At 41.3% G+C, this 24,655-nt stretch overlaps 1 protein-coding gene across 3 annotated transcripts; it reads left to right on the forward strand.

The window, feature by feature from the left end:
• dnm2a (dynamin 2a) lies at window positions 1-24,655 on the forward strand. 3 transcript variants are annotated; one of them, XM_083896074.1, is made up of 21 exons: window positions 1-424; window positions 6,099-6,172; window positions 6,350-6,499; window positions 7,323-7,526; window positions 8,383-8,481; window positions 9,433-9,593; window positions 9,700-9,842; window positions 10,073-10,208; window positions 10,316-10,383; window positions 10,931-11,069; window positions 12,949-13,035; window positions 13,512-13,582; window positions 14,407-14,460; window positions 14,777-14,828; window positions 17,869-17,979; window positions 19,725-19,834; window positions 19,964-20,075; window positions 20,217-20,381; window positions 21,186-21,409; window positions 22,368-22,631; window positions 22,943-24,655. In XM_083896074.1, exons 1-21 carry the CDS (start codon window positions 264-266, stop codon window positions 23,013-23,015), a joined length of 2,658 nt encoding a protein of 885 aa, XP_083752200.1. In that variant the 5' UTR covers window positions 1-263; the 3' UTR covers window positions 23,016-24,655. The 3 variants fall into 3 exon arrangements, with proteins under 3 accessions (XP_083752200.1, XP_083752201.1, XP_083752202.1); XM_083896075.1 differs by lacking the exon at window positions 14,407-14,460; XM_083896076.1 differs by lacking the exons at window positions 10,931-11,069; window positions 14,407-14,460 and adding an exon at window positions 11,734-11,872.

Consider the following 24,655-nt stretch of genomic DNA (forward strand, 5'->3'; position numbering starts at 1 on the left):
TTTGTTTTGCGAGTTTTCCCTGTTTGTCTTGGTTGACTGGAGGTTAGGTTAACGCGCCTGGAGGAGCACGGAATGGTATACGTGTGAACCGTGTTGACGCTTACCGCCTTAGTGTTCAAGAGAAAGTGCTGGAAGCGGCGGAACTCAACAGAGAAACCCGATAACACCTTGTGGCTAAGCTAACGATACCCAGCTAGTTAGCGCTGTTAGCGTTAGCCTCCACTGTGCGCTGTGTTGTAGGGGCTCTCTGAGCGAACGAAGCCATGGGGAACCGGGGCATGGAAGACCTGATTCCCCTCATCAACAAGCTTCAAGACGCTTTCAGCTCTATTGGTCAGAGTTGCAATTTAGACCTTCCTCAAATCGCTGTCGTCGGCGGACAGAGCGCCGGAAAAAGCTCAGTGTTGGAGAATTTTGTTGGCAGGTAAGTGAGTGTGGTTACACGAATAAAGATAACGTTTTGCATGTAGCTCACGATGTACTTAAGCATATGTGGTCTGTCTGCAGTAGTCAAATGTTTTATTATTATTATTTGATTGGCCAGCAGGTGTGATAGGCGTGGCAATGTCATATGACAGTGAGTCAAGCTCATGTTAATTAGTTACCAGCACGTAAACATATCTATTTACGTAATTGTCGTAAAGCTGCTTTGATAATTCAGATTAGATTAAACACAGAAGTCAAAAATGAAAGTCTTTTTTTATGAAGTTTTATGCTGGGTCTCTTACTTTTATTGCATGGATATGAAAGTTAAACATTAGTAAACAGTAAAAGTAGAAATAGGACATGCTTGTCCCTCCCTCCTTGTATTTGCTGTATGTCTTAAAACTGTGAGCAAATATCCATTGCTAGTTTTATTTTTCTCATTTTAACATGACAGACTTAGACATTTTACAATTAAGAAAGACAGCAGGTGAAGTCTGGTCTGTCAGGTGATCTATGTGATCAGTTTTCCTCGGACTTTTTGGGCTTTTGCATCAATTTATTTATAACAGGATTTTCTTTTACCATAATAATTGCTATTTGGCCTACAGCTAGTAGTTTTTGATTAGTGTTTTAGTGGTTATACGAGTTTGTTGTTTGATGAGCATATTTGTTTTAGATGTTTGAGTCGAGCTTATGTTTTTTTATTGCCATAACATATATTTCCTTTGAACTCAAAACATGCAGTTTCATGTTTATGTTCACCTTTTACCACACGTTCTTATCATGAGCAGACACAACTTCCTTTACCCTCTTCCGTTTTTTGCTTTTGGAGGTTACACTGCTGTGCTCCTCAACAGGCTAGTCCTGTTGCTTTCTCCCACATCAGCAGTGAATGAGATCACCCTGCAGATAAAGAAAACAAAACAGCCTCACTCTAAAAGGAGCTTGTTTAGCAGGATTCCACCCCATTGAGAGACACTCAGTGAGTGTGTAACCCAACCCACACAGGGTCGGAACAATCATATTCAGGCCAGACAGAAGAGGAAGTATAATTGGCTATTGAGATGACATGCAGACTGGCTTTCCGTTGTAAACACACAGGCAAGAGCATGTTGTAACTGCTCTCGGGCATGAACATGCACACCGATTAGACCTCCACTTAATACACATTAATTTTTTGCAGTGACTGCAGTTTCACTACTTGTGCTGCTTTTCAGCTCTCTGCCTGTTGACAGGCTAACTAACATACAGCCATTTGCTGAAAAGTTATGCAGTTGCATAGAGAAATACATTAACATGCATGATCTGCTTTTAAAATAAATGTGAGAGGAACATTCATGTATTAGCCACCACTCTTACAACACAATGCAAAGTGAAGACGGCACTCCGCCTGTAGCCGCTGTGCAGGCAAGTGTCTCTACTGGAACAGTAGAAGTCGTACTTTACCTGGAAGGGCTTGGGAGTTGCTGCACATTGCATTGTTATAGCAACAGGGGCGTTCTTATTGAGTTGACTCATTGTTGATTTACGGGTTTGTTTGAGCTTGGGAGTGGCCAATATGCAAACCATGTCATATGTTACGCAAAACTGTGAATGTTTAGTGCTACAGGATAATTGATTTGCTTGTTCTCTGTGGTGACATCAGAAATCAACGATGAGCACTGAGCTACTGTTACTGTCAGTCCTGGTGGCGCTGTGTAAATGTTGCTGGTGAAGACAGGCTCCATCTCTTTTCCCGGGCGTAAAATAATATTTTCTTTTTATGGAGAGTCGCTTCATACTGGTCAAAAACATGTCATTCACTGCATGATCCACAGAGCGTAATTGGTACTTTTCTATGCTTATGACTTGATCAGATGGATACTCTGTGACTTAACTTACTAGTTCACTCAGTTAAACTGGTCTGCCTTTTATATTGTGCATTGCTCACCACACAGCGAACTGAGTTTCTGCTTTAATTTCTTGGCTGTGATGGAGTGAAAGCAGGGGTAGATTGTAATTGATGTGTAGTCTCTGCCTCTTAGTAGTGCCACTGTCATGACTTTCATTGCAGACATGACCTTTCTCGTTGTCACCCTATGGTTTCTATAGGAGTAGACCAGCACACGTTGGTTTGCATACTTTACTGGACAGAAGCTAATTGAAATAATCTGGCCCCATATTCTCATGTATTTGTGAGTTTTTCTGACTTCTGTGGGAGTGTGTATGTTAAATGTGGTGTTGCTGTGTTTATGTTTGCCTCAAGCCAACAAAGAAAACCGGAGTTTTGTTGACGCATCGAACATGTACAGATCAAAATCACCTATCAATAAATTTGTCATTGTAACAGCATTTCATTTAGGTCGTGCCATGTCAACGCTGGTGGTGTGCACGCTGTTTCACTAGCATGGTTTACCGACAGAGCGAAATGGACTAGAACCACCAGCACAAACTTGGCCAGTAAAGTTGATTCTGATTCTGATTTAAATGATATAAAACTTAGTTAACAGTAATTTGTTATTTTAATAATAACACTATTTTAGTTGAGTTATTTTACAAACATATCTGCAGGCTATTCTAGGCATTCCTAGGTTATAATGAGCTCATGGTTTATAAGTTAGTAACATGTGTCTCTATGTTAGCTGTACCATGTTGTGATGTCATGTCTCAGAGGAGAAACCTCATATCTAGCTCTGCAAGCTGGCCAGGGTGGAGGTTGTTATCTGATTTTGCACGTTATGTCACTAACTAATAGTAAAGAGGAACCAGGAGTTTTGAAGCATTGGACTAGTTATTCTAAGTTTACTGCTGCAATTGATAGATCGTTATTTAAACGGTTCATCCTTATCAAATACATTTTATGTGTCACAGCTTTGCTTTGGCAGTAATGCTTGCTTTGCAGTGCTTCTTGGTGCCTGCCATAACAGATCGAGGTACTGGGATCATGTTTCCAGCCACAATTATATGTTTGTTGTCACACCATAGAGCCATAGGATATGTACAACCAAACCACAGACACATTTTTGAGTTGTTACGCCCTCTAGTAAGACCATACATGACCTCAGAGTTTCACACAGTGGTTTCCATGTTTGAAAGACCCTGCCAGGCTTCTGTACACCCTACAGGGAATGGAGGATATGGGTGATATGCACTGCCATGTTAGTAATGAGCAGTAGCTGTTGAGGCAGACAGGGGGAAGGGAGTTGGCTCACTTGCTCACTCCCTTCTCTGCTCTCTCTTGCTTTTGCTTTCCCTTGTGTTCGATGCAGGGTGGCTCACAGACTGATGCTCTTTGCTCGGCCATCCATAATGCATGAAATGATACACAATCTGCTCAGCCTCGTCTATCATTTACAGCGCATCAATAATGGAATCATGGCCTCTCGCATCTTTTCAATATGCCATCACCATTGATGCAATTCAGTCTGCGAAGATCGACAGATTGAGCGCTCTCCTTGTGGGGCTGATACTTTTTGAATGTGGGATGTAAAGTTCACATTCAAACTGTAATTACCTGCTTGAAATGCAAATGCTGTCATCTCATAAGTGCCTAAGTGGTACCCCTCAGAGTCCAGCAGTCTACCATATCATATGATAGTGGCAGTCGCAGCAGTCGCAGCATCTTGGAGAAGCAAGCCTACATGAGCGGGACTCGGCTCTCTGCAGTTTGAAACGTTTTTGGTGGAGAAACATGGGGTGCAAAAGTAATTACAGTCCCCCCATAAGCTGGCTCATAGATATCTGTATGCACCAGTTACATCTGAGCATATGCGTTCATCTGGAGGTAATATTGAAAATAAATAGCGAGCTGCACTCAATCATGATCAGGTTGACAGACTCTGTGATTCTGGCAAACAATATTAGACATGATGTTGGGTTGTTGCTTTGACTATCAGTTCCATGTCTTAACATAAAAACCAATGTAACATAATTACATTCAAGCTGTTGCAGCTTCCGTCTGTTGTCTGTGATTTACCGTTCACTTATTGTTTATTGCATCCTACTCAAACTGTTAACGTTTATAGGGTATTAGTTGAGCAGTGACAACGGCGTGAGGAGGGGTTGTTTTTTGAGGAAATTACAGGTCATTATAAATTCGTTCGATCTTGATTTCTGAAAAAAGTAACCGCCCGATCTCCTTGCTTTATTATTTATTGCATACATTTATATATTTATGGGACATTTAATACTGTGAATATTTTAGAAGTGGTCTTTGTGTGTGTTTGTGTCCACCAGTGGACATGCCGTCTGCTTTGGTTCAGTTTAATGTGGGGTGACAAAGACAGAATAGGGACTTCTATACTGTTGTCCATGTGGACAAATGCCTGCATGCTCCACATAATGTGCATTACACAGCAACAACCCTGCACCTCAGACCTGTGGATTTTTGCTGATGCAAATAATTTTGTTTGCCACTGTTTCAACACAGTACCCCGACCCAAGAATGACATGCTCTATGTAGTATGGCAGATCTTGTCTTTTCTCTCATCCTGTGGCTGACGTATTGCTTCCAGTCCAGTGTGACTGAGTCTTCCCAAGACTGTAGGTCTGGCGGTAGGGAGGAAAAAGTCAATGTGGGCCAGTGACACTGTCCTTAGACTGTTCCACAACTGGTGCTAGTGATTACCATATGTTGCAGAGCAGCAGAGGGTTTTCTGAAATGGGAGGGGATTGTTGAAGAAGGGTGGAGGAGACTCATCTAAAGGCTGACTGAGTAACTTTGAGCGTGTGGTGAAAAATTCCTCAGGTACCATGTCACCATATTAGCAACAAACAAGACAGTTGTGAGGAATATTTTATTGTCTCCTGTAGGCATGTCAAGCTTTCAGCAGTGTGTCATCTCATGCACTTGAGCATACTCCATCTTATAGTTCAAAAGATAGATGTATGTTTTGGTGATTCCAATATAAGGGGTGGCATCACATGTATTAAGCCTAGGTTAAAAAAGCACAGAAGCCATGAGCCTTCCTCTTCTAGAAATAGTAAATCAAGCAGGGTGAGGAATCTCACCATGAACAAATACATTTATTTAATAAAAAACAAAAAAAAAATATCTTACAACATTCTTTGTTTATTCATTCAATTTACGGAACATCTGCATCATCTAAATGTTGTCTGTTTTAGCTGTGAATCAATAAATACATTGATATGTCAGAGAAATCACTTGGATTGAGCACATTATTGATATTACGTCCAGTGGTATTACCACCGATGGTGGTGATGGACCATGGCATCATCGATCATCGATACGGTCGTTAAAGTACAAGGAAAGCAGACTTGTTAAAAATACATATTACTATTTCTATATGTTATATTCTAATATGATATATCTTAGACATTAATTAAAGGGCTGAGCAGGACTGTGTGTGTATGAATTGATCTTTTCAGCTCTCATGATGAGACAAAATCACTTTGTCACATTTGATTTGTTGCGAGAGAAGTTGAAGGTGTGAAATTCCCCTCTGCCCATTAATTTACCATAGGGCACGTCCAGAGCAAATTGACATTCAGTGTAATGAGGAATTGACCATTCTGTTTTTTTCTTTTTTACCCTCTGTCTCTTTTTTTTCTCGTTATGAACGGTAATTTCGTCCAATGTCAGAACCATGTTTGGTTTTGATTTCCTTTCTTTTCATCCCTCCTGCTTTTAACAATTATGTTTATTTTTCTTCTTCTGTCTCTCTATCACCCAGGGACTTTCTTCCACGTGGATCAGGCATTGTTACCCGCAGACCTCTCATTTTGCAGCTGGTCAACAATAAAGCAGGTGAGTGTCTCTCTGTCTCCTTTCATCACTGCCCTGTACGTGGCCTCTCGCACACAGTGCCTCAAGCTAGGCACCATGTCTGCTGTTCGCTGCCTTCATCTTTTTAATTTAATATTTTTTTTTCTCTCCCTCTGCCCTGCCTTCCCCTGTGTCAACCTTGCCCCCACGTTTGTCTAGAATATGCTGAATTCCTGCACTGCAAAGGAAAGAAGTTTGTTGATTTTGATGAAGTGCGGTCGGAGATTGAGGCGGAGACTGAAAGGATAACAGGCTCCAACAAGGGGATCTCTCCCATCCCCATTAACCTGAGAGTCTACTCCCCAAATGGTAATGCCCACAGTTCTTATTGTAAAACACATACATGTAAACACTTTTCTCATTTTATATTCATGAATATGTAAGTGCATATTTTGTTGTATCATCATATTATAGTACTTTATACTTTACTGCTTGGTATCTGTACTGTCCTAACAGAACAGGAGTTGTTTACAAAATTAGGAACTTCTATGCTGTTAGAATAACACTAATGTGGTTTTTGCACCAGTGTGGTTGCGATTAATTTATAATTCCACTTCTGTTTTGTTCTGATGCATTGCTCAATGGCTCAGAAACAATAATCAACAGCAATTTGGATATCACAGTCAAAATGTGATTATTATTATTTTTTTTGTAATTTCTTTCAGGGATCTTTACTTATTTACGCATAAATAATTCAACTACATCAAATGGCAGAATTGTTCAGTGTCTTGTAAATAAGATGAAAGCTTCCTCTTCCATCACAGACGTCTGTTACTGTGCTACATTAATCCCAGTAGTATTGACATCTATTGATGTTTTTATGAATAGGAAGTAAAATGAATGTGACACATGGGTAATAAAAACAGTTTTTTGTTTAACTTTCGTAAAAGAACATGAATAAATAGCCTTACTGTCTTTTATTGTGAATTCTCGCCATTAATCAAATATTTATTTGTCTCAAACGCCACATTATCCGAGTTTCCATTCAAATGGTGTATCAAGTTAATGATGTGTCAAATTAGAAATGCTAAATTGAAAATTAAATGCTTTTTCCATATATATAAAATTTAAAAATGATGAGAAAGTCATACTTGGATTTCACATTTCTATTATTTTTTCCAATGTGGTTTAGTGTTGAACCTGACCCTAATCGACCTTCCGGGAATGACCAAGGTTGCTGTTGGTGACCAGCCCGTAGACATTGAGCATCAGATCAGGGATATGCTGATGCAGTTCATCACCAAGGAGAGTTGTTTGATCCTGGCAGTCACACCTGCCAACACTGACCTGGCCAATTCTGATGCTCTGAAGATCTCCAAGGAGGTGGACCCACAGGGTGTGTAGCTTTCTCCTAGCTTGATACCCAATGAAATAAATAAATACTTTTATGCATTACATCTTAATATACCAGGAGATTAAGGCCCCGTCCCATTTCTCCCCCTTAAAATTTCCTCTTGGTTTGGAGTGCCCTCAACCGTAAATTCCCCTCGTTGAGCGAAGTGGGTTCCCCAAGGAAATGGGACACCACTATATGCAAATTAGCATAGTGAACATAATGTGCTAACCTACATCACATGCTGACAATTCTACTGGTGCTATCCAACAGAGCAGCAGTCATTAGAATATTTGACAAGAATGCTAACTTTTGCTTAACACGCAACACTGACAAAATTACCCATATGTGGCAGAGCAAGCTAGCGGCTATTTGCCGAGTGCTCCGAGACAGTCCCCTACTCTCTCGAAGCACTAGGCAAATAGCCGCTAGCTAGCTAGTTAGCTAGCTGCTTTCATAAATCGTCAGTTATTTTCTGACATTAGGGTTCAAAGCTCAACGGTCCTTTGGATGTATATTAACATACTCCAACACATTTTGACATTGTAACATGTTAATTTGCGAAAATATATTACAACACAATTGTTCCTCTGTAGGTGTGGCTGCCATCTTTGTTGCAAAGCATCATGGGTAATCTCATCTTCCACTGTGTTTTAAGCCCGCATCAGAGCTCGCTACATTTTGAGGGTTGATTATAAGGGTAAAATTGCACTCTCCTTGCTCCCCCCGACACGAGAACGCGCAAAATTGAAGTTTAGGGGGAACATTTTGGGTTAGGGGAGGTATTGGGATGGGGCCCGGGCCATAATGATATTGAGAGTTATTTGATGTTATGGAGTTAGTTTGTAATTTTGTGCAGGTATGCGTACTATTGGTGTTATTACAAAACTGGACCTGATGGATGAAGGGACAGATGCAAAGGACATCCTTGAAAATAAACTGCTGCCACTGCGTAGAGGTAAGACACACAGATACAGACACAGACACAGAAGACACAGACACAGAAGACACAGACACAGACACAGAAGACACAGACACAGAAGACACAGACACAGAAGACACAGACACAGACAGACATATTCAGGGATTGAAATTCTCTCTGTTGAGAGGAAGGAGGTTTGACATGGTGAGCTTGCTTGGCAGCTATATGAAACTGTAAGATCTTGGATGTTGACTACTTGACAAAAGTGTGCATGTACATGCCCTTAGCCAACATGACCCAATACAATGCAGCCAATGTTGGCTAAGGGCATGTGCAGTACATGCACACTGTGTTTTTCCCTGGCCACTTCTCTGCCTTTGTCTTGTGAACTTGCCAGTCACGTCATGGCTGTCCTGTGATATTTATTTCTTTTGATAAAAGCCAACAAGTTAAATCCATAGTACCATAACAGTTCTTAAATAGATGTGTGCATTTTTTTTTAATCGTGTATGAAATCTGTTTATGCAGATGCAGTTGTTTTTGCAATTTAATATTTTCTACATTTTGTTTTTCACTATTTATTTATCCTAAATATCTTTACTCGCTTCTATTTCAATAAATGTTGTATGTATGCTTCATCCTCTTTTGTTGAGGTCCCCAATCTTGGCCAACAGATGCATCTTAATGCTTTAAAAGAATGGGAATTGTAGCAGGAACACAGTGGTGTCAGGTGTGACTGTGTGGCAAATGCTTTACATTGCTCACAGGTCAGATAGGAGAGCTCCTTAGAAGAATTACAAGAAGGGAGGTCAGGACCTCATTTGGGTCACTGCATAAGTGAGCAGGTTGATCATCACAAAATCTTAGGGGTCAAGTCACAGAAGAGTTGGTCAATGTCCATGTACATTTAAGACTAATTCTAATGTGGAGAATTTTACAGGCAGCACCTCTGACTCTAGAGTGATTTTTTTTTCTTGTTATGTGCAGGTTATATTGGTGTGGTGAACCGCAGTCAGAAAGACATTGATGGGAAGAAAGACATTCGTGCTGCTCTGGCTGCAGAGAGGAAGTTCTTCTTGTCCCACCCTAGCTATAGACATATAGCAGAGCGTATGGGTACACCACATCTACAAAAGTCACTCAACCAGGTCTGCTACCAGCTTTTGTTTGTTTACGTTGTGAAATATACAATTATTCTTTCCATTCTTTCCACCAATTCTTTGAAGTAATAGTACTTCCCTTTTTTGTGTCTAGCAATTGACCAACCACATCAGAGACACACTTCCTGGTCTGCGCAGCAAGCTGCAGAGTCAGCTCCTCTCCCTGGAGAAGGAGGTCGAGGAGTACAAGAACTTCCGTCCTGATGACCCGACACGCAAGACTAAGGCCTTGTTGCAGTGAGTCATTCTGAAAAGTCAACATATGAAGCATGCAGTATCTACAGTCAGTCATGGATGTGCTGTTATAGTGACATCAGTTACAAAAAACGATTATGCTGTTACATTAGGTATCACTGTTCTGATGAAAGCTGCTTTTAAAAAGAGCACTTTTTGGCATGGATTTAAAAAGAAGGCACTTGCTGGAGCTAAACAATGGCCTCATCTCTTTTTTGCTTCACCATTATCAGGATGGTGCAGCAGTTCGGTGTAGACTTTGAGAAATGTATTGAAGGCTCTGGGGACCAGGTGGACACCAACGAGCTTTCGGGTGGTGCCAAGATCAACCGCCTCTTCCATGAACGCTTCCCTTTTGAACTCGTCAAGGTTTGTGTGCCATGAAGAGTAGTGACATAGTGAAATATTTTTTTTGGTATGGTTAAACTTTTGGGTTGTTAAACTAATTATTTATCTTTTTTTCCCCTGTCCCTCAGCTTGTGTTTGATGAGAAGGAGCTTAGGCGAGAGATCAGTCATGCAATCAAGAACGTCCATGGTGTCAGGCAAGTGGAACAGAGACAAAGTGTCACCCTCAGACAGAACTCGATAGACGCCTGTATTCTGCGCTCAAATGCTTTTCCTTACTCCCCTAATCAAAGCGTTAATTCTACTATAATTCATGTATTTTAATCAAGCCTGCTGTCACACAGTGTTGCTGCTGTACGTGATTTTCTCTATCCTATTTTCCCCTCTCTGTTCTTCCACCCACTCCTTTTCTGTTTCTGTCTGCTAAGCATTTAAGTATTATACGGTTTTGCATTATATCTATCTCTGTCCACTGTGTTTTTGTTGTCATGTGTTCCTCATTGATACTGTTCTGCCATATATCATCTGTGGCTGTTGTTGACACCTGGTCATCTTTGGTACTTTATCTTCAATCCCCATATTGTGTAATTTTCAGTTTCTTTACCATTGTCCATAATCTCAATTTTTTTGTCACTCGTTTGTCTTTTTGAGTACTTGATCATCTGTCTATTCATTTTTTTGCCCTGTGTTTGTTAATTGTCCCATTTGTCTGTCGATGTGCCTGTCTTCTCTGTGAATCCTCAGAACTGGCCTGTTCACTCCAGACCTGGCGTTTGAGGCCATCGTGAAAAAGCAGATCGTTAAGCTGAAAACGCCCTGTCTCAAATGTATCGATCTGGTCATTCAGGAGCTCATCAACACATTCAGGCAGTGCTCCAACAAGGTACTGCAGGTGTCCAGCATCTCCCGACCCAGCCGAGACATAGGGCAAGGGACAACATGGGCGTGGCAAGGGTATGCTGGTGGAGGACCTTAGCTGGGTGCTTCCTTCACCATCTCCACTCATTACTTAATTCTTGTATTAAATAAAAAATAAATGTTCTGTGCAGTTTGCCCTCAGCCCAGCCCAGTCCCGTATGCCCTGTGTGAAGGCAGTGCTGTCGTGTTGTGGAGTGTTGTGACGGTTGACGTAACATCGTGGTTATGAGATGTTTCAGGGACTCGACCTGTCCGAGCATCTCTGGTGTCTTCTGGACAAGCTGCAGGTCTCACAGCTCGATACACATAGCCAGGAAAATATAAAGGGAGGAGTGTAATCTGTTTATATTTGGCTCAGCTGTAGGTGCTATCTACCACAATGACATAACTTCAGAGGAAATGGCTAGTCAGGGATGAGGATGTGAAAAACCTGTGGCTTGTCCCTCTCCTCTGCTTGACTTGTCTGTTAACGCCTAGAAATGACTAACTGAACAAAGACTTGTTCTCTCTTTATTTCCTCTCTTTCTCCTTTCTGTCTGTCCTATGTTTTCCCTCTTTTCTTAATGTCTTCCTATCCTCTTCTCTGTCTATCACCTTCAAATGCAATCTGATCCCATGACCCCCCTCAGAACGGGGCTTTTCACCCCTGACCTGGCTTTTGAGGCGATAGTCAAAAAGCAGATCCTCAAACTCAAAGAGCCCAGCCTCAAATGTGTGGACCTTGTGGTGTGCGAACTCACCGCACTCGTCATGAAGTGTGCTGTTAAGGTAACCCAGAATACACCCTCTGGGATTATAGCATAGAATCACAAAAGATTATTTCTCTCTAAATTATGTTTCTCTGTCATCCTAGTACAATGCATCCCACAGTAAAATCAACTCCCCCTCCTTTACCACTACACCACCCATGTACCACTGATTCAAAAGTGTTCATCGTTCCATACCTGCGTCTCCATATTGTTATGACTGAACATCAATTTACATGTCACGTCTAATGTTTGAAGCACAAGTTGAAATGTCCACCAGCCAGCTCCCACACTGTGTTTGACCTCAGCATCGTCACTTGTTTTTCTCCCAACCCCACATTGCACCTCCCTCTGATTCTCCTCAGTCTGGGCAAAACGAAGCTTGGCTTCACTCCCTTACTGACCCATGTAGTAGACTTGCACTCTGCTATCTGCTGGAAAGGGAATGATATGAGCGGGAGAGTATCCAGTGGTGTCTCCTGACCCAGTGGCAGCTAGAATTTTGTGTTTCCATAGCAACTGGGCTCCACTGCCATCTGGTGGGCTGAGACAGAAACTTCACATCATGAAATGACTGAAAATTCAGCTGTCTTTCCCCCCCGTCTCTGAGGTTTGCCTCTGCCTCACCTCATTTTCTCACTTCTCCCTTTTCATTCGGTTTTCATTGATATCAAATATCATCAAGATGCTACAATCGGCTGGAGATGACGGTTCAAAATGTTTTGTCATATTTATATGTTACATCTAAAATATAAACACTTTTTATTGACCCTTTGAAAAAGCAGCTCTCCACATTCATTTGATCAAGTCATCCCTAGTTGATAGTGTGCTGCTGACCACCCTGTGGATCAATCACTTATTAGTAGTAAAAGTGTGATTTTGTGTGTATGTGTACGAGCACGCATTGGGTTGTAGTTGTGTGACATTGACGTGTCACTTGACATTCTCTTTCCTTTGTCTTTGTTCTTTACTTATTCTTACTTCTCTTACCTGTTTCTCTCTGATACTTTTTGGTAAGTTTAATAAAGCTCCAGCTCAAATATAAGTGTGTCTGTATCCATGTTTAGCGCTGCAGTCATGTGTTGTGTTCCTTTTCAGCTCAACTCTTACCCCAGACTGAGAGAGGAGACAGAGAGGATTGTCACCACCTACGTCAGAGAAAGAGAAGGGAAGACCAAGGACCAGGTCAGTTGCTAAGACGTTGATTAAACAGCCCAGGGGTTCTTGGGTACACAGGGTGGGCTGAGGTTAGGCCTTTGTTAATCTTTTTTATGTCTTCAGTTCAAATGTAGCTCCACTTCAATATTACATTGAGATGATTGATGGTGGTCTCACACTATTAAGAATTAGAAGTTAGAAATGTGACAAGCTGTGACATAGGTGTCTATTGCTAGACACCTATGTCACAGCTTAGACATGGGTGTCTAGAAGTTTTCAATATGCTACATTAGATATATTGCAGCTTCATTTACACATTTTCAATTCACAGTACCGGTGGTATTGGTTTGGTAGAAGATATTTTGCACGGCTTCAGATTCAATCTCTGTCATAGTTCAATTTGTCAGTTCTCAAGTGTGAAATATCCAAAGGGAGACTTGGTGTAAGTGGTGTTTTAATCGAGACTTCTTCACCCTAATTGTGATTTTCTGCCTCTAATTAAGGTTCTGCTTCTGATTGACATTGAGCTGTCCTACATCAACACCAACCATGAAGACTTCATTGGCTTTGCTAAGTATGTACGCCCTTACCCTCCCTTTTCTAGGCCAACTTACAGCTTGTTGCTCATGATCTCAGATTTTGTGATACCTGATTAACGATATGTTGTCTGTGTCTGGAGTACACTTATGATTCTCTAGATTTAAAAATAGAAGACTTTTAATACTGCATCTTTTAGGCATCATATCATGGGGAACCCTACTGCCTGGTCATAAACTTTACCGAATCGTGTCACTTCTACTAAACTACAAAGTGTAGCTTTTAATCAACCACATGTAGTAAACTGCAGTGCCTCGGGCTATGTCTAAGTTAGCAATCCAGCCACATCAGAGCATGTGTTTCCTTGTCGACGAGGAGAATACCAGAGTGATCGAGGTTCCAGTTGTTTCCCACCTCTTCCCCCTGCATGCAGTAATACAACTTTCCCTCCAAACAAAGTCAATCAAGCATGTGTGGCTCTTTGAAAGATACACTTCCCTTCTGCTGCAGGCTGTTTGACTTTCACTAGCAAGAATGTTTACTGTACCAATTGACAGAGCAGTGCTGTCAGTGTGTTTTACTGCAGCTTGAAGCTACCATTACTCACTCAAAACTCATTTGCACAATGCAGAGCACTCACTTTTTGTTCGCTATACCTCTGTGCAGTCTAGAGTTTCTAGCTGAGTTTACAGCAGTATATAGTTCGGAGACGCTCCCCTCCACTGAGTGTCATGCCATTGGCTGAGAACAAAAGCAAACCCCTCTGTGTGTGCGTGTGTGAGGGTTAATGATGAGCCTATGCATGGCACGTGGATTACTTTAGCCAGGGCTGTTTAACGGTTCTCATGACATCACTTGCAGTCTTGACTACAGAAGGCTGGATGATGGTAGCCCCCCAGTGTACAGCAACAACAGGTGGGCTGACAGAAAGGTTGTAGGGTTGTGTGTACAGTTTTGTTGAGAGAAACCGTTTGACTCCTCCTTGTTGTCCCAACCCCTCCTTGGTCCACTCTTACTGTCATGTATGTGTGAAGTAGTGTTATAGTATATTACAATTACACCTGAAACCTTGAATTTCCACTTGTCTAAAACAAACAGATTATATACATAAAAGACTGTATGACGTATGACCCTCAAATAATAAGTGTGAATATTTTAAATGGGCTGTTTTGCATGGTGTCATGGTCATCAATATTTCTTGTCCTTTCTCTCCATCTTTGTGTAATGACAGCGCCCAGCAGAGGAACACAGCTGCAAACAAGAAGAGGGCCATACCCAACCAGGTACCTTTTATCACTCCACTATGGCCTTTTCACCAGTCCCAGATTTAATCTCCCTTGACAGATGCCTCCCATTACCAGCCTATTAATCAACCATGCAAAAATAACCGACTCCAGCAGCGATTTAGCTCAGTGCCCATAATCTGTCCTGACCTCCATGTTAATGATACTCCCCTGCACAACATTTTAATCGCCGACTATAGCAAGTCTTTCGACCCCAACATAGTTAACATTGTGCTTCTCCATTTCTGTTGCATTTAGTCTGATATTCTGAAAACTTTTTTTTAGACTCTTACTGTATATTTTTAACATCATCAGCTTTAGACATTGCAGTCAGTGAGGGGAGAGTGGCATTAAAAAACTTAACAAAGACCCCGCTTCTCCGCTTTTTCTAAATGTTTGTATCCATGGCTGTTATTAATTAATTGCTGTTTGCATGTGATCCAGGCATGTTGTTTAAGAGCACCACAGCTATTCATTTCAGAATAATATTGATTGGTTTGTTGCCTTCTCATTTACTCACATGCATCTTTTGTATTGCAAATCGGAGTGTGCATGGACCCTGCACCTGAACAACAAATATGACATAACCAAATTGTGGTATACTTGAAATAATTCTAATTGCATGTAACTCTCTTGCTCTCCCTCTCTTTTTCCTTTCTCTTTCTCTCCCTCTCTCATCATCTGTCTTTATCTGGTTGGATTTCCTATTTCCTCTATTGTTTCTCTCTTTCAAACTTGTCATTCTCATTCTCACCATTTCTTCACACCCCTCCACCTGTTGCCCTTCACTTCTACCTTCTCCTCTTTCTCATCTGTCCTTTATTCCTCCCTGCTTGCTCTCATATTTCTTTTACTATAATTTTATACTGCCCCCCCCCCACCCTTTGCTTTAATCCCCCCTCCCCTTCCTATAACTGCAGGGTGAAATTCTGGTAAGTACCTCAGAGATTTTAAGTGCACCCTGCCAGGGGGGCAGCAGTGGTAAGCCATGCTGAGGAACTGAGGCCATCACACAAAGGTCAGACCAATATGTTGAGGGTGGAAAAGACACTGTTGCGATATCACAGGATAAACAGTTGAGTCCTGCAATTACAGGAATCGATACCTTTCACCATAATAAGTTGTTCTGCCCTTCTGCAGCTTGTCGGACTGGGAGAGGTCCATGAGGAGAAGGTAGAGTCTCCAGACGGATAATATTGATGTTTGATCAGCTACCAGTAATTTGGACTGATCAAACTGATGGTTGTTAACATCTGGCACATCTGATCGTAAACCTGTTTTAATATGACATTAATTGTCTTCAATTGTACACATCTGTGTTCCTACTAACATTTTTATTCCAACAAAATATGAATTATTCCCATGGTACATAATTTAGTATAATTTGTGTGTTGTCTGTGATAAAAACCACAGAGCTAAATCTTCCACCATCGACTGTGGGCTTCAGTTCTGACTCGTCTCTGGTTTTATACCCCTGCTGCTGCCTCACGCATGGTGATGCAAAAGTTTGCCTTATGAGAATCATCCTTAACATTACTGGGAACAAAATGGGGGGGGGGGGGTTGGATAGCAATCAAATCATCAACACAAATAACTCTAGGAATCTTTTTTTTTTTCTTTTTCAGTTTAAATGCATGTTAAAATCCACTAATAATATTCAACATCTTTTTCATATGGAAACCTTATCACCAAGTCTCTACTCTTCATTTTGTAAATAGAGCAGATTAAAATTTGTTATGGTGACTTTTGATTACAAATGAAAACAAATGATTACAACAAGTCTGTCTCAATCCAATCATTTTAATGTCTTTACTTTGATCTCAGACAATTTAACATTTTCTTTTTCACCAGATTAACACATACATTTACAGAAAATGATTTTATCACAATTGTCGACCTGATAGAAAATCATTCCATCATCATAAACATCTGCTATAACATTTCTGACTGACTTGACTCCATTGTCATTTAAAACTCCTTGTTTCTGAGAATGTGGATTCTGTCCTCACCAAGGCAAACTACCAGTTTAGCTCCTATGCTCTTGTCTCTCTCCCACGTGTTGCCACTTTTAAGTTGATGAACTTTTTTCTTCGTTACTCACTCCAGTCTCCTGTTGGGTTGAGTTCAGAAGAAATATCTGAATCTGGCATTTCCACTTACCTTTACTTGGCTCAAGAGTGCTCTTTTTGTACAGATTGTTTCCCCCCCTTTTTACTTGAGTTGCATGGGAGTACATTTGAAAAAATGGTGAGACGATAGCAAAGAGGGTTCCTCTAAAAGCCATGTCTCATTTTCCTTAGATTGATTCAATTAACCAGGCCTCTTGCTCTGATATATTTCCTCCCCCTCCGTCTCTCTCTGCTTTAACTTTTCACTTTGCTGTTCATATTTGTAGCACTGCACGAATCCTTCTAACTCCTTCTACAGCTCATTCATCATTAATCTTTTCTCCTGCTTTACACCTGTCTAAACAATCACTTCTTTTATTTTTCCCAGGTATTGCCCAAGTTCAATTAACCCACTAACCTGTTGATTTTTAACTGCCATTACATAGACTAGCTTTTACTGACCTACTGACACTAACATACTACTGCCGCCCTTCGATTGACTCTGTTTGGGCTATCGTGGCCTGGACACCATCTGTTGTTAGAATATTCATTTTCTGTAAAAAAAAAAAAAAAAAAGATCTGTATTTTCAGCTGAATGTTCTAATTATATTCACTTACCCGTAATGCTCACTGTGTATAACATATTCCTGTTGTCACTTCATACTCATTATTCATTAAGGTTTGCATTTAATCCATGCTGCAAGCATTCTTCATATAACAGTTAAATTACACACAATATATTAATATTTTGGATGAGAGTAGGTAAGTAGGTACAATTTTATTAGTGTTAGTAAAAAATCAGTATTACAGGTGCAGCACTTGATAGAATCTTATGTTTCAAGTGCATAAGTCTGATTGATAAATCTGTCCATACTGGTATCCCTCTTTCCCTACCACCCTTCGCTTTCTTCCGCATGTTTGCCTCACTACAGGTGATCAGAAAAGGCTGGCTAACCCTCAACATAAGCATCATGAAGGGAGGCTCCAAGGAATACTGGTTTGTCCTGACTGCCGAGTCCTTGTCTTGGTACAAAGATGAGGAGGTAAGAGGAGTTTTTCTTTCAATGTTTTATTTTACTCGGACACGGCTCATTAATAAATGATGACAAAGCAGCACAGGGGGTGCACAGAGACTAAGAAACCATATTTTACAGTGTAGGGATAAAGTATCGCAAGTGAAGGTATGGTGTCGTCTCCATCTGTGGTCGGGGGAGTGTGTGTCCCAGCCCAGCCTAACCAATGTGCAGACTACTGTTCAGCTGTAGCTGGATGAACAGGTAGTCTGAACACTGGGCAGGCGGGGGGGTTAGGACTCTGATAGGAGGAAGGACCCAGAGGTCATTGCAGCAGCAAGGTCGCTATCCTAGGACAGTAGTACAAAGGGCACAGACAGCAAACATTACTTCATTAAACTCGGTGAAATACATGTGCAGATGAAAGAAAGGCAGCACACATGGAAACCACTGTGGACCAATACTGTGTGAAACACCATAAGACATTTGATCTTATTAAATATAATGTGTATTGTTAAATTCCGCTTACCATGAGAATATAACCTACATAACACAACCTTTAATTGATTCACATAAACTGTAGATACGGTTTGACTGCATTTCCTCTTGAGAAATTAAGTACAGTAAGTGCCGACTCGGCAAATTCACCTTTACAGCTTTTATGATATAGACATTTTCAAAGCTTTTATTCAAAGCAACATTCCGAATAAGGGAAATGCTCTGACATAAAGTGCAACTTCAAATGATGTAATTATTTAGTTTTTGACTAAGTTCAAATGGTCGATAGAAATAAACATTTCCTTCCAATGATCCAGAACACTGTAATTTCCATACTCACTGCTTGATCCTATTCCTAAGGCCTCAGTCATGTCCATTCTTTAGCAAAAATATGAAGATCTCTCCAAAACCGCTGCTAACTCCGGTCGAGTGGCATCGACGTGCTGATACGCCAACTGGAAATTGTATATATATGCCGGCCACCTTTTTTCCGAAAAAGTGGAAAAGGAAAGGGCGAGAGAGGGAGGATGGTGGAGGCAAACTGACGTGGCAGGCGGGCTGAAATGTTCCAGCCGGGATCTGACTTTGGAATTTGCAGGAAATCGTACTGGGTTACGGGGGCCGGAGGGGGTGTGATTTTGTGTGTGTGTGTGCGTGTCTGTATACAAGTGTGCATGTGTGAAGGTGCTTGTACTTTTGTATCGTTTTGTATTTTGGCAGTTGGTCATGTTGTCAGGAGTGTGTGTTTATGCGCACACTCAATAAATGTAGGTTCATGGTTGATTGATTGATTGTCTTTGCACGTGCAGTTTAGTGTTTGGCTGTGTATTTGTGTGTGTGTTTGTAGTGGGGGTGGGGGATTGTGCGGAGCTGTGAGTGATGTAACGGCTTGGGCCTGCGCCGCTCTCTGTGTTACTGCAGACGTAAATGCTTCCAGATGTCTTTGCTCAACAGCAAAAGCAGGCATCCCCCACCCCCCAGAACTCCCTCATGCTCCTCCTTCTCTCCATCGCCGCCACCTCCTCCTCCTCTTCTTCGTCACCATATTTTTCTCACCACCAGCTTGGTGTTCATCCACATAGAGGAAATTGATTCCATTGTATCTGCTCATTGAAGTATCAGAGCAGCCAACTTCTGTTTTTTTTTCTCTCTCCAGTACCAAAATATACATGAATGTTGACTTTGATAAAGCTTCTTTCTGTTCTGTGTTCTAGGTTTGTGTGTTTTTTTTATTGTTTGTCTGCTGTCAAACTTTCCTTCTGTGTGCCTCATGTTAGGAAAAAGAAAAGAAGTATATGCTGCCTTTGGATAATCTGAAGCTCAGAGATGTTGAGAAAGGCTTTATGTCCACAAAGCATGTCTTCGGAATCTTCAACACTGAACAAAGGTCAGGGTTGTGTTGTTAGCTGAGGATCTGTTTTTTGACCTGTTTGAATGAACATCCACCGTATATTTGTGTACTCACTGTGGTCATTCCTGGATTTGCCTGCACAATCATGTTGTTTTATGTATGTAGGAACGTGTACAAAGATCTTCGACAAGTAGAACTGGCTTGTGATTCACAAGAGGACGTTGACAGCTGGAAAGCGTCCTTCCTCAGGGCAGGAGTTTATCCAGAGAAGGATCAGGTATTTGGGCGCTTTGTGTTCCCTTGTACTTTTGTTATTTTTTTCTGTTTTTGTGACCGCAATCATCATTGCTTCTTCCACAAAGACGTATGTATGATTACTGTGTATTTATGCCATGTTGCCTTTTTGTGGTCTCTTCAGACGGAAAATGAAGAGGCCGTTCCCGCAGACACTTTCTCGATGGACCCGCAGCTGGAGCGACAGGTGGAGACCATCCGCAACCTGGTCGATTCTTACATCAACATCATCAACAAGTCCATCAGAGACCTCGTACCCAAGACCATCATGCATCTCATGATCAATAGTGTAAGTCCTTAGCAGCACGCTCCAGCCATCAACAGTTTTCTATAGGTTCTGAATCCTTCGTCATCCACTTGGTTTAATACCTTTGTATGACTGTGCTGGCAAAAAAGCAAGTGACTCATTTATGGTTCCCAAGTACTGCATAATATGTTTTTGTACAAATAATGTAAACCTATATGAATAGAGGATAGACGTTGCCTTTATACTGCCAGTGATATACCCTAATAAGGTATGTGATAAACCAGTGAACCGAGCTAAGATTAAATGAACTGCTCTCTAATTAGGTCTAAATGTCATTGCACCGTAGAGCTTTGATGAATAGCGTTTAGTTAGTAGCAGTGTTGGCTGTTTTCATATAACACACCATCATCAGCCTGAAGACACTAATTATAACAGAGTTTGTCATGCATGTCCACTGTGACTTGGCCACTGTCCATTTATCAGGTTTTATTTTTCTAATGAGCTCACTTAATGTCCTTCAAAAGCAGTCCAGCAAAACATGCTCACCCACACACACATGCACGCACACACGCACACAATTTCTACCATTGACCACTTAGCAGCCGCCTGGCCAAGATTTTATTTCAGGATCAAGTTCTGTAACTGCGCTAAAAGACTTATTTTCTTAGACTTAGTTGCAGTTAGTTTCCACTTATTTATAACCTCATTTTACACTGAATTAACCTTGAGATTGTTTCTCTTTTAATCTTTTTTCCTCCACATCTAGAATTTGTCAACATCAACCAATTTAAAGTGCCACTTTCTTTTTTTTTTTTTTTTTTTTTTATGATCTCAACTACCATTTAGGCGAAGGATTTCATCCACTCAGAGCTGCTGGCCTACCTCTACTCATCTGGGGATCAGAACAGTCTCATGGAGGAGTCGCCTGAACAGGCCCAGCGTAGAGATGAAATGCTGCGCATGTATCATGCCCTCAAGGAGGCACTGCACATTATTGGTGACATCAGCACCAGCACTATCTCAACCCCAGTACCCCCACCAGTAAATGATGGCTGGATACCAGAAAATAGGTGAGAGAGATACAGTAACTTGCATTTAGTTCTCTAACATCAACTTTATGACGAGGCCACACACGCACACACCACTCTGCACATGCGAGTGAAAAAACAAAATTGCAAAATGAAAGGGGAGTGATGAAGTTGCCTCAAGTTGTCTTTGTTTAGTTTAGTTTAGTTATCTCATGACCCAACAAGCATGGTCCAACCCCTCTTCCACTTAGTGGCCCTCATTTATCAAACTGGTGCAGATTCAGGTATAAATATAACCCTACACCAAGTCCCACATGTGATTCATGAATTGGCTTAAGCCACCCAATCCTTGGGCAGCTGAAAATGATTGGAATTTGAATACACGTCTGTCATGTCGCCCACATCCAAGACGCTGGATTCTGATGATTAAAATTAGACATAAATTTGCCAATTCATTTCTGACTTAAATTTCTCTCTGTTTGCAATAAATGGCACACTAAAAGAGATCAATTAAAAAAAATGTAATATGAGAATTAAAATGAAATCAATGTTTGTGCAGTGTGTTTCTCATACAGAACGACCCACTCTGGAACGTAAATGTTTCATACTTAGATTTTCGAGGCGCTAAAAGACGTCCGATCTCCTCTGTGTGGCTCTCAGAAGCAGCCACAGTGGAGAGGCTGCCCTGTGCTTTATTCCATGTCCATGTCATTGTACAGAATCTCACAGGTCAAAAATGATGTCAGACACTTTTTCAGGTGTATACAGCAGGGTTTTTGATAAGTGAATGTCATCACGTTGGTCATTATGTTTGGGCTGGGCACCAGAAAAAGATCTTGTAGTCTGTCTTTTAGCATTTGGTGGAAATGACTGAATCTGATGGCACACTAAGTTTAATTCCAAGTATTTTTTACATACAAAACTTGAATAAGCTTTTGCCTTCACTATCACACTTTAAATTCAAGAAAAATTTAGATACATTATGATATTCTCCTCTCAGCCCTCCCTCTCAGCGTAGGCCAGCTCCTGCGACAGCCCCTGCTCCCTCACGTCCACCTGCTGTTCGGGGCCCAACACCAGGACCACCAATGAACCCCTCCCCTGCCTTTGGAGCTCCACTCAACCCCTCTCCTGCCTTCGGAGCACCACCAATCCCCTCTCGCCCAGGCCCGCCCATGAATGCGTACAACAGCAGCATGGATCCCTTCAGTGCACCACCTCAGATCCCCTCCCGGCCAGCCCGTGTCCCACCCGGCGTTCCCAGGTATGACTTTGCTTCATGATGCGATGACCAGTGTGTTTATTTTGTATTATGATATTAGTAATGTGTCGTTTCCTCATCCTCATCATTCTTTTAAGAGTCACAGGCACCGTTTGTCAGTCCTCACACTCCATTCCACTCACATTTCATATCATTTTCTATGCGTTCAGTCTCTTTTTCACCCTTGGTTGTCTCTCTCTCATCCTGTGACCTCATCTTCCCTGTTTTCACGCTGTTGGGTTGTTTGAGTTTCTCCGCTGTCTCTTTGTGACTACATCTCAGTCTTTGTTCTGTATCTTCTCTCCCCGATGCAGCCGAAGACCCCCCGGCGCTCCTTCTCACCGGCCCACCATTATCCGCCCTGCTGAGCCCTCCCTCCTAGACTAGACCCGTGGCCTATCCCACCTATGTGTGTGTTTTTGTGAGGGTGTGTGTATCTGCACACAATAAGGTGGTGGCTTGAGGGGAGGGGCTGACTGATAGCTGTGTGTAAATATGCACTGTCCAGCCGTAATAATGTCTATTCAAGCAATGTTAATAAGCTGCTAATACTGTCTTTATCAGTGCACATGAAAGAAAGAAAGCCCTTTACCACTTGAACATTATATTTGATAGCTGTGGAAATTGTATAATACAAAATGAATCCCAGCAGATCAGTGAGATGCATTAGCTCCTATCTATAGGAGAAAGTGTGTCAAATTCAGGACAAGGGCTTTTTTTTATTGCAATAACTGCTTTATTTCCTCTGTCAAGATTCCTTCTAGAAGCCCATCAAATAATTGAATAACCGATATAGGCTGGTTGTTCTCTCCCCTCCATCCACCTTTTTAGATTGGCCCACATGCCCAAGTGTAGATAATTGTGTAATACACACTTAACAGGTTACTGGGTTTTCATTTCTAAATTGAGTTCATACTGAAAAACAAAAGCTAATCATCACTGTTTTCTTTTTTGGAGGGTGATGATTATGTTTTTTTTCCTCCCTTGTGTTATTTTATTTGAGTGACATTGTCCTTTTAATGACCACAATAAATGTAGCTTTAAAAAAGAAGAAAAAAAAATGATAACTTAATTACAGCAAAAGCAAAGCAGGAGGAGACACAGGGTGTGAGACTGATGGAGTAGCTACAGATTTCCCCCTCTGTAAGTGAAAAGAAAGAAAGATGTCGGCCAGTTTGACCATTATAATCCAAGCACTTGGAACCACCTAGCCTTACAGAAAATCACTCATAACGAGGATGATGGAGTCCGGTACCAGAACACTATGCACAAAAACCCAGGAGCGACTGAAGGACGGCTGCACTTTGTGGGAAGCTTTTCTGTAGTTAACGCCTTGAATTTTAATCCCTTAAGTCTCAGTTGAACTCAAATGAGGCCGTCAGCCTTCAAGTAGACTTTATTCATTCCTGTTGGTTTGTTGATTCGTATAATACAGAAAACACACAGTAGGATTTTCTCCCAGAGAGAATAAAACTGTGAATTTTATCAGGATAGCACAAGGCTTAAAGGAAGTGGCTCATCTTTTTCTGGGCTCAGTTGTCAATTTAAAAAAAAATATTGTATATAGGTCGACTATATGGGGGAAATTAGCACTTGTATTACGTTTAACTGCAGGGACGATGATGATGATAATGATAGAAATATAATTTAATCAACGGCCAACATGTCAAAACACAACTGTAGGTGTCATCATTGAAAGCACTAACACTGTCATTTCATTAGCTTTGGATGTAGCGAAAGCGATCCGTCTTCTCCTGATGCATTATTTATAACCTGGGCATTTGTATTTTCTCTTCATGACTTGGCTGCAGTTGTATCAGCTGTGTATAGCTCTGTGCTACTCAGCTTCTACTGGACTGTTCTTTGAGATTCTGCTACAGGGATTACTGCTCTATGTACTGTCTGACTGTGTTTTTGAGGGAGGGGCACTTGGGGCTGAACCTACACAGTTGTGATGTTTTGATAATGAAAACTTTTTTCTTTTTCTTTGACCATTTAAAATCAATCTTAAACATTTTGTGGTGTTG

Source organism: Microchirus variegatus (assembly GCF_963457635.1).
Source record: "Microchirus variegatus genome assembly, chromosome: 10".
In the NCBI taxonomy this organism is placed as follows: Eukaryota; Metazoa; Chordata; class Actinopteri; order Pleuronectiformes; family Soleidae; genus Microchirus; species Microchirus variegatus.